This window comes from Mus pahari, chromosome X, assembly GCF_900095145.1.
Source record: "Mus pahari chromosome X, PAHARI_EIJ_v1.1, whole genome shotgun sequence".
In the NCBI taxonomy this organism is placed as follows: domain Eukaryota; kingdom Metazoa; phylum Chordata; class Mammalia; order Rodentia; family Muridae; genus Mus; species Mus pahari.
In genome coordinates this window covers 139,413,573-139,425,127 of record NC_034613.1, presented here as the reverse complement: position 1 = coordinate 139,425,127, position 11,555 = coordinate 139,413,573, and the positions used below count along the sequence as shown (strand labels likewise).

General features: G+C 35.5%; 1 protein-coding gene across 1 annotated transcript in view; it reads right to left on the bottom strand.

Annotated features, from left to right (window-relative positions):
• Positions 1-11,555, bottom strand: part of Scml2 (Scm polycomb group protein like 2) — a 72,326-nt gene that overhangs the window by 26,272 nt on the left and 34,499 nt on the right. Inside the window, exons 9-12 of the mRNA XM_029534272.1 lie at positions 7,982-8,065; positions 6,027-6,110; positions 3,024-3,107; positions 1,176-1,259 (exon numbers count right to left, since the gene is read on the bottom strand). Coding sequence (XP_029390132.1) covers positions 1,176-1,259; positions 3,024-3,107; positions 6,027-6,110; positions 7,982-8,065 — 336 coding nt within the window. The remainder of the gene's footprint in view (positions 1-1,175; positions 1,260-3,023; positions 3,108-6,026; positions 6,111-7,981; positions 8,066-11,555) is intronic.

Genomic DNA, 11,555 nt, shown 5'->3' with positions numbered 1-11,555 from the left:
ATATATATATATATATATATATATATATATATATATATATATATATATATATACTGGACAGAGAAATGCATGTGAGGCCTCCACTCTACCCCAAAGGACTGTACATACACATAGGTACTATTATACATACTGAACAAGTTCTATTTAGGTGTACACACACAAAAACACACACACAGACACACACACAGACACACATTTTTGAATGCAGTAATACTGAGAAAGAAAAGAGGCTATGAATTTGATGTTCCAAATAGGGACAAATGGCAAGGTTTGGTAGAAGGAATGGATAAAGGAAAATGTTGAAATTAAATTAAAATCTCAACAAAAAAAAAGAATATTCTGTATAATGTGAAAAAAATCTAAAATCAAAAAAACAATCTAATTTTCTACCTGTTTCTTTTTATAAGGGGATTGAGAGGTCATTTATTCTGGAGCCAATTTGAGTGACAGTGAAATGGGGGAGGGGCACTTCTCTATAGGTCAAACAAGCTATCTGCAGAAATATTTAACTTTGAGGTCGATAGGAGCCAGGGTCTGCTAAGTTATCAGGTTCAAAAATGTCTCTATTAGTCACAAGATGTCAGTAGAAATTCTTACCACACATGGTTAAATTCACCATGTCTTATGTATTGTCACTCTTCATTTTAAAAAGTGGATCTTTCCCACTTTTGGAAAATATATCATCACTTGGGTCCATATTTATCTTTACTTCTCTAGTCATTTCTCCATGATTTTGTGTGCAGTATCTATTTCATCATTACTGATAAGATACCTTGTTTTTTAGATAATTTCTCTCTATCTAAACTCACATCTTAGACTGCCCACTGTGTGATTATGTGATTATACAAAACATCATCCAAATATAACATGGACTGCAATTTATATGAATGCCTTAAAATGACCCCTTGGCATCAAAATATACAGACTAAAATTAGTGCTTTATATCCCTGTTTGTTTATTTAAAATATCTTTTAAGCTTCCTTTACCCATATAACTCCTGATACAGCTTTCTTTCTAAACAGCTTCTGTTTCCTGTGTTTTATTATACTTGTTTCTTAAAAGTGAAAAACAATTTTGCCTTCTAAAAGCATTATACCAGTATTCAATATACAGCAAACAAATTGGAAACAACACACACACACACACACACACACACACACAACCAGAGTAATCACCTGGGGCACCTCCTTGATCTGCAAAAAGTCTGGGTTCCTCAGTCCAAGGTGTGGTGACTGTTTTGCCCTTGCGTTTTTTCTCAGCTTTATTGCGGTATGAAATGAAAAACAAAAATCATTGACATGTATGTAAAGCTAGAATACTTTGTTTAATCCACTACGTTTTCCCAATACTAAACCTTATATACTACTCTTATATACTATTATATATACAATGGTCTAATAAAGCCTTGTCATAACAGGCTATCACCATGCTCATGTGATATATCACAATTCCCATCATTTACACTGTACTTGGACGGAGAGCATGCCTGCTACTGAAACAGAACTAATGACTCTGTGCTTGAATCGCCATGGTTACTAAAGAATCTACAATCTCTAATTTACTTATGCCAGCCTAATCTCTAAAAACAATGTATAAACACTGTCCTTACACCCAAAGGTAACTGTAGTATTCACTGTTCACCCAGAAAACTTTTCTTTGCAACAGACAGAAACCATTGCAGGAAGCTGTAACCAATCCTAGCAGAGGGTGATGAAGCCTAATTAGAATGGATATTATCTACAGAACATTCCTGCCCAAAAGGTAAGGCTCAGGGAACATTTCTCAAGAGGTGACAAAGATTGAAAAGGGCCAGGGAGTTTACTCTAAGAGTGAGTCTCCGGGGCTGGTGAGATGGCTCAGCGGGTAAGAGCACCGACTGCTCTTCCAAAGGTCCCGAGTTCAAATCCCAGCAACCATATGGTGGCTCACAGCCATCCCTAAAAAGATCTGACTCCCTCTTCTGGAGTGTCTGAAGTCAGCTACAGTGTACTTACATATAATAAATAAATAAATAAATCTTAAAAAAAAAAAAAGAGTGAGTCTCCTTGTAATATCAAGAGCAACACATAAAATTCCACCAACATTACTGCCCAAATGTGAGCTGAACAAAAATGAACCCATATGTATACAAACTGGACAGAGAATAGGCCACAAAGCACATAGCACAACATAAAGAACTCTAAAAGACTGAGGAAAATTGGGAAAGGGAGTGGTGGGAATAGACAGCGAGGAACACTGTCCACTGTCTGGTTTTAAAACGCAGCTATGAAAACATGTATGCAATTGTTATTATAGACAATACATGTTATATTTATAACTATGTATATACATAGATATTCTTGCATATAAGCACTATTAGTGAGAAAAGAGGCCATACAATTGGCAGAGAGAAATGAGGGTTATATGGTAGTTTGAGAGGTAGGAAAGGGTAAGAAGAAAGGTTGAAAAATTATAATCTAAAATAAAAGGTCAATTTTCTGTTTTAAAACATGAAAAATACTATAATTAGTAAGCAATCTAATTCTCCAAAAAGATGAACTTGTTAGAATAATCAGTCAATTTGAACTACTACAGTGAACATTTCTATTATTATTGTGCTACTTCTTGTACTTGCTTTTTATAAATTGAAAACTAGTCTTGTCTTGTAATTCATTACAGCATTATTCAACATAAAGCAAACATTTGAATCTGAAGAGCAGGATGGGTATATAATAGAGTTAGAAGAAAAGAAAGTGAGGGAAAAAAGGTGGATATTAAATTATCTCAAAAAAGAACTTTTTTTAAACCGAAAAGAGTTTATAATCAGGAAACCATCTAATTCTCAAAAAGACGAACTTACTAGAATAACCAGCTAATTTGAATTCACATGTGAAAAATATCTATCAATTTATCACTATGCTACTTTTTACATGTTTTCTCGAAATTAAAACGTCTTTCCTTCCAAAAAAAAAAAATCACACTATTATCTAATATACAGGAATCATCTTTTAAATCAGTACAGATGAAGAAAGCCACACAATCACCTGGGGCTTCTGCTGCTTCTTCAAAAGGTGTGGCCTGGTCTTTCCAAGGTTTGGAAACTCCTTTTCCCTTTGTTTTTCTCTCAACTTCGTTGTGTTATGAAATAAAAAACAAAAATAATGTACATTTAAAGTTAGAACACATTATGTTGAGTATGTATACCAAATCATAAAGGGTCTAATCATAATGTATACATTCTACTATACTGTTGTCATAAGTCTCAGGTGATATGTAGCTTTATAACATGCTTAACTAGAAGCTAAATTTAGACAATTTTAATATTTTGGATGAAGATTGATTGTCATGTTAATTTTGACTATGTCCACAGCAAATAAGAGAAACCAATTAGATATTTCAGTATCAACACTTTAACAACATTCTTATAAAAAATGAAGCTTACATAGTAAAATCTATTAATTCTAAATAAACTAGCTTTTGAGGGAGAAATATGAAGGACATAAACATATTCAAAGCTCAACTACGTAGCTTGGGTTGTTTTACATTACAAATATAGGAGTAGTCTGTCTACAGCTTTGCTTTTTCCATACTCAAACATATGTATACATTTAACTCGTGATTATCAAATACAAATATCAAAAATGTTTGCAACTTTTGACATCCCACTTTTACGTTTTACCAAGGAAACAGTCTATCCTGGGCTATCAGGGCAAGCATAACATTTTATTGCCACTATAACCAAGTCACCTATTTACAACCAGCTTCTTATTTTATTTTTAACAACTACTTTATGCTCCACATTTAAGACTGTCCTTTATTTAAAAAAAATGTCACTAGTAATATCATTCACATTACTTAGTTCTTCTTATACAATAGCCCTATCATCATTTTCAGGATTTTGACCACTGATGCCTTGTCACTTTCATATCTTCATTAAAGACTCAGCTAAGGCCCTGAAATGGTTATTCTTGGCAATTTCTGGAACTCTTCTATCTCCAACACTATTCCCTTTTCCACCTTCAACTCCCATATTAGCTATCTTTAGTTTCAGACCAATTGATCTTGTTTTACAATCTCATTGCTGGGTTTATCCATAGTTCACTCTATTTTCATCCAAATCATTAGGCTTCTTCTAGCTTTGCTCTGCTCCTAGTGCAACTTGCCTTACACTCAACTGTCCACTTCAACTAATAGTTGTACATGAAGTATCACTTCTGTCATTACCCTTAATTAGGGAATCAGCTCCTAACTCCAAGTCACATTCTCATCAACTGCAAGATTTTGCTGAAAGGACCCTGATATAGCTGTCTCTTGTGAGGCTATGCCAGTGCCTGGCAAACACAGAAGTGGATATTCACAGTCAGCTATTGGATGAAACACAGGGCCCCCAATGGAGGAGCTAGAGATAGAACCCAAGGTGCTGAAGGGGTCTGCAACCTTATAGATGGAACAACAATATGAACTAACCAGTACCCCCAGAGCTCGTGTCTCTAGCTGCATATGTAGCAGAAGATGGCCTAGTCGGCCATCATTGGGAAGAGAGGCCCCTTGGTCTTGCAAACTTTATAAGCCCCAGTGCAAGGGAACACCAGGGCCAAGAAGAGGGAGTGGGTGGGTAGGGAAGCAAGAGGGGAGGGTATAGGGGACTTTTGGGATAGCATTTGAAATGTAAATGAAGAAAATATCTAATTAAAAAAAGAAACAGATATTGATCAATAAAAATAAACACCATTTTATGGTCCTTACTCCTCCATATGCAAATCAACATATCCATACCAAGAATTCAAAAGTCTAGTTGTGCTGGCTAGTTTTATAACAACTTCACATAATTTTCTCAGTTGAGAAAATACCTCCAAAGTTTACACTATAGGCAAGAGTGTAGGGCATTTTATTAATTGGATTGTCAGTGGGACCACTCCTAGGCTGGTGGTCTTGGGTTCTGTAAGAGAGCTGAGAAAACCATGTCAAGCAAGCCAGGAAGCAGCACTCCTCCAATATCCGCTGCATAGACTCCTGCCTTGTTTGAGTTCCTGTCCTGACTTCCTACAAAGATGAACAGCAAATGTGGAAGAAAAAGCCAAATAAGCCCTTACCTTTCCAAGTTGCTTTGGTCATAGTGTTTCTATGACACAAGTTTTAAAGATAATTAATGACCTCAAAATTGTTTTCAAATGAAACTTCATCAGAGAAACTTCTTTAAGTAAATAGTAATTAGCAAAGAGACCTGCAATTGGACAAGCTTCACAGACTGAGAAACATTGGAGTACCTAACCTTAAATGGGCTGTCTATATCACATCCTTCCCTTCAAAGCTTAGGTAATTATGTGGAAAAGCAGGCAGAAAGATTAAGTCAGGGGCAGGAAAGGACTTCTCTCAGGTAACATTTCTCACAGAGAAAATGGATATAAGAAAGAACTCAGAAAGACCACAACAGACTATACATGTCTTGTATAAGCTCATGCCTTAAGAAAAAAAAAAAAAACAGAATAGAGGAGGTCACAAATTCTAGTCCTAGGTAAGAATTCATAGTTGTTAGAAAAAGAATGGAGTAACACTGAGTATATAAACCACACACTAAGACAGGCCACGTGCTCAAAAGTAGTAGGTTAATATAAAACAGACTCCTAGTTTTGTATTTTTTTCATTATTAAGAGAGAAAGAACATAATGTTAGAGTGATATGAAACACAATTTGAAAGAAGTTGGGGGGAAGGAAAAGAATATGATCAAAACACATTACATAAATTTTTTAAAAAATGAATAAAAGCATTAAACAAAGAAAAATAAAATAATTTTAAATAATGGTGCCATGTAAGTGAAAATATAAATATATCAGAATTTCATATCAGGAAACAGTCTAATTCCACACCTGCAAGAGGCTTTTATTCCAATGACTAGCTACTTTGTAGGACAGTGAAAAATCCATTTATCATTGGGCTACTTTCAGTATTTGCTTCCTTAAAACAGAAAAGTCTTTCCTCCTGAAATACTATACCATTATTCAATGTACAAGAATCATCTTGCAAATAAATATAGAAAAACAATCACCTGGGGCTACTTGGACATCTCTTCCTGGTCTGGCTTCATCTTCCAAAGGTTGGGTGAAGCCTCTGCCCCTGGGTTTTTTCCCAGCTTTGTTGAGGCATGAAATGAAAAATAAAAAGTATGTAAATGTATAGCTAGAACTCATCATGTTCCTGTATGTATGTCAAATGCTAAAGTTTGTTATCATAAAATGTATACTCTCCTAAAGTACTGTCATAAGAAGGCTACCATCATGCTCACAGGGTATAGTTTCTAGGTGACTGGTACTTCAGTTTAGATAATTTTAATACTTTGTGTGGAGATAACCACCTGGTTATGTTTTTAAGTGTTAATAATTAAAAAAGAAGTATCAGTATCAATAGCTTCAAAACCAATACTAATTATAATTAAAAATTATTTGCAAGTAGAGAGATCACTCACACACATATACACTCCAAACTCAAATATTAACTTTTTGAAGGCTTTATATTTTTTTAAATTGGAACAGTACACTGCTTTGTTTCTTCAGTACCCAAACACCATACAGTCTGCATAAACAGGACTTATGATAGCACAAATCCCATCTTTCTACAGCCTTTTTATTCTACTTCTAGTACTCACCAAAAAGGACATATTCCATCCTCAGTTGCCAGGGTAAATGTTAGATCATTTAACTGTCATCATAACTTTATCTCTCATTTACAACTAATTTACTATTCAAATGGAACCTTCAACACTAGTAGCTATGAAGCAGAGTGCTGAAAGGTGCTATACAGACTATCAGAGAGGAAAAGGAATCAGTCTGTATCACCGATTAATCCTGTGACTTACAACATCAAACTGTTGGCAACATACACTCCTGCAATAGCTACATCTGTTATAGAAAAAGCTATCATATTTAAAAACTGGAATTAGGGCTTACTCCACGAGATGGAACCCATACCAGATCCTGGCTATGTGAATAAGATCCTAAGACTTAGTGAAAATCCCACTAGTTTGACTCTACTAACATAGTAATAAAAGCCACTCCTAAAGACTTATTATACACATGGTTTCTTGCAGTGGATGGTAATTAAAACAGGAACCAACAGCTAGACAAGCTTTAGGAAGTGATTTTGGATTCTTGCACCATAAATAGGATGTCTGTATCATTCTGCTCCCTTCAAGGCTCAAAGATCTATGTGGAAGAGGAGGCAGAAAGATTCTGGCCAGAGGTGGAAAAGAACTTCCATCAGACAACATTTTTCCAGAAACAACAGAGTAGACAAACTTATGAACTTAGGAAGACTCCAACTGACTGCACAAGAGTAGTATAAACTCAGACCTGACAAATTATCAGCATGGTTGAGGGAAATTGGGCACAAAGTCCCAGTCTTTGCAAACTGATTCACAATTAATAGCTTCTAGGAAAAGAAAATTCAGTTTTCTTCAATGAAGTTAACACTTGGTGTATCAACCACACCCCAAAGTAGGCTTTGTGTTAAAAAATGAATGGCTAACAAAAGTCATATTCTCATTCTTTTATGTTCTTTACATTTTTTAAAAGAGAAACAACATGAAGTTTACTGTATAGGGTGGTAGAAGACAATTTGAGGGGAGTTAGGGTAGAAGGGAAATATGAAAAATTGTATGTAATTTTCAAATAATAAATAAAATAATTAAACACAGAAAAATACTTTTTAACCAAAAGTGCTATGAAATCAAAGTTTTACATATGGTACAATTTCATATAATCAAGGAACAGTCTCATTTTCTAGACTGAAGGGAATGGTCTAATTCTCTCCAAAACGTAGGCTTTTCTTAGAACAAACAACAATCTAGAGTAGCACAGTAAACATTTCTAGCAGGTTATCATTGGACTATTTTCTATATTTATTTCTTTAAAACAGAAAAGAGTCTTTACTTCTGAAACAATATGCCACATTATTCAATATAGAGGAAATAACTTCCAAATCAAAACAGACAAACAAAGCAATCACCTGGGGCTCCTTGGTCATGTTTCCCAGGTGTGGCTTCATCTTTTCCAGGTTTGGTGAATCCTCTGCCCTTGGGTTTTTTCCAACCTTTGTTGGAAATGAGAAGTAATATATAAAAATGGTTCACATTTAAAGTTAAAACACATTATGCTCAAGTATGGATATCAAATAAAACTTCCTATAATGAAACACAGACTCTCTTATGTTGTCAAGAAAAAAAAGGCTACTATGATGCTCACATGATACACAGTTTCAGTTGCTTGGTAAACTAATTTAGACAATTTCAATGCTTAACTTGAAGAATATCTGCCATGTTCATTGTGTCAATCCTCATAATTTTAAATAGAGAGATATTTCAGTATCAACACCTTCAGAACTTGGTTATGAGATAAAAAGTGTTTTAAACAACAAATATCAATTCTAAATAAAAATAGTTTATAGGGTAAGAGATGAAACAGAAATAAACATGTACATACCCTAATATAACTGTGTTCAAAGAGTAACTACTATCATTTTATGGGCTCTATTTCATAAGTTAAAACAATCTGTAATTTTACAGTTGTGCTTAAAGGTATTCATAAACAGGGCAAATAACAACTGTACCATCTTTTTACAGCACTTTTATTGTACTGCTACTCACCAAAAATGATGTAATCTATCCTTAGTTACTAGGACAAATATAAGATCATTTAATTTCAGCCAAAACTGTATACTTATAACTAACTTCAACTCTATATACAAGACTCTTCATATTATATTTCTAACTACCTTACACTCCACATTTAAAACTCCCAATTTAAAGAACTCTCAAAATGTTTCTCATATTATTGACATCATCATTAAAGATTCCAGCTAACACCCTGAAATGGTTATTCTTCTCAATTCCTGAAACTCTTCTATCTCCAAGACAAAGGTGTCTTTTCATTCACTTTCAACTCCCTTACTTGCTATCTTTAGTTTCAGACCAACTGATCATGTTTTACACACTCATTGCAAAGTTTAGCCATGGCTTCCTCTGTTTTCATCTAATCTGTTAGATTTCTTCCTCTATTCTTGATGAAACTTGGATTCAACTGTCCACCTCAAGCAATGCCTCTAAATGATATCTTATCCTTCAACACTCCTGAGCATGAGTCAGCGCTCACCTCCAAGTCATTGCATTAACTTTGTCAAGTCAGAAGCAACAGAATAATGATCAGCAATCTAGTTTAGCAGAGAGCTAGACAGTAAGCATTCTGATGGTTATATACGGTCTCTTTTATACAATCTTCTTTGATTGCTTTAAATAAACCTAGCCAAAGAATATCAAAACTAATTTTATCATATAGCTACGTGGGAGAGATATGGTTCATTCTCTGTAACATACATGGAAATATCAATAGGAGAGTGTCAGTTGTAAGTGATTTCTAAGTAGTTTCATATGTTTTATTCTGGTTAAGTCCCCTTCCTCTATCTCTCTCTTCTCCACTAAGCAACGCATTCAACACCACTCTTTATAGGAAAGTAAACTAAAGGTTGTCTTTGGGAATGACTTGAGTTATTCCAATTATACCATCTTAAAACTCTGCTTAGGGCTGATTAAAATACTAAGAGGTAAGATTACTTGCTTCCCTTCCAGAAGATGAGAGTTCACTTCTAACACCCATACCAAGTGAATCACAACTAACTGAATGGAAGTCCAGCTCCAGAAATAATCAACACCCTCTTCTATCCTGTAGGGATACATGCAACACACACACACACAAACACACACACACACACACACACACACACACACACACACACACACACACACACACACCAAGACCCCAAATAGTTAAATCATAAAAGAATTCAGAAGCCCGGATTAATGATCTCTAATTTGATCCAATGAACAGAAGAATAAATTCACACAGTCTGTTCAGAGATGGGATGAGAAACACAGCAACTTATATAGAAAATAAAACCAAGAGTGATTCTGAATAAAAAATGCCAAGCAAAGTAAACCAAATGAATCAAAATTTAAAACCAAGCTGACAGCAGGCCCCAGGCAGAATGAGGACGATACAGAGATCTGAATGAAGTCCGTGAATGCAGCACGACAGACAAGGACTTTGAGTGTGACACCTCATATTTTTTGGTGGTGAGGGGGTGAATTGAATTACAAGTTCCATAATTCATTTATAAGTAAGGAAAAGAACCTGCAACAAACTCAATGGCCATAGGAATACTTACAAAGATGAATCATGCATACCAACAAAAAATAATACACATAATGAATGGGGTGGAGGTTGGCTTTAAGAAAAGTGATAGCGCCTGGCGTGGTGGCACACGCCTTTAATCCCAGCACTTGGGAGGCAGAGGCAGGCAATTTCTGAGTTCGAGGCCAGCCTAATCTACAAAGTGAGTTCCAGGACAGCCAGGGCTATACAGAGAAACCCTGTCTCAAAAAACCCACAAAAAAGAGATAGAATTGTGGGGGAGGGATATCTAACAAGTAAAGTCTTTACAAATGTCATATGAAAACCTACTGCAAGCCAGGCATGGTGGCGTAGACCTTTAATACCAGCACTCAGGAAGCAGAGGCAGGCGTATTTCTGAGTTCGAGGACAGCCTGGTCTACAAAGTGAGTTCCAGGACAGCCAGGGCTATACAGAGAAACCCTGTCTCGAAAAAACCAAACCAAAACAAAACAAAAACCTACTGCAATAGAAATTCTTGAAAACAGGTATACCAAAATAGTTAACATGGAGTGACTGCATGATAGAGGGACACCTGCCCCCTCCAAGATACCATTTGAAACTTAATAAAATCCAGACTTAGAAAAGGGTTATCACTTTCTAAAGTGCTGGTCAATGGTGCCCCATAGACTTCTTCCCTAACACTATAGGCCACTGGTAATGCTATTGATTCCTTGCTAAAACTTGGCAGTAAAATCTCAAGGTAGTTTAAATTTGGAGAATGCACCACAAGCTTACGTCATACATCATCCAAAAACTTAAATAGTGCTGAACTGGAAGATTTACCCTTACTATGTTTCATAGTGTCATAAGGTGCTACACACTATCAGAAGTCCAAAGGATCCATCAATTTGACTCACACACTAATCTTGTGATGTACAAAATTGAGTTTCCTGCAAAATATACTGTGCAAAAATACCACAGATGTTATGGGATTAACACAGCACTCTTTGACTAGATTTAAAGCTCATGCCATTAGATGGACCCCATACCTGACACTGTTAATCGGGCAAAAAATCTATAGATAGGTCCAAGGCCTTAAGGGAAACCATACTATGATTCTACTGAATGAACATAAACATAAAATGACTCCTATGACAGACTGCTATACTCATTTATCAGTGGTTCATTCAAGCATCACCAGAGACTCTCCTTACAGTGGTTGGTAGTTAAAACAGTGACCTATGAGTAGACAACATACACAGAACAAGAGACTGCAGTGTTCAACCTTAAATGAGATGTCTGTTTCAAAGACCTCCCCTTAAGACTCAGGAATCTATATCGAAGAGCAGGCAGAAAGAGTTAGTTGATCTAGAGCTGGAAAAGGACTTCCATCAAACAACATTTCAAAAAACACA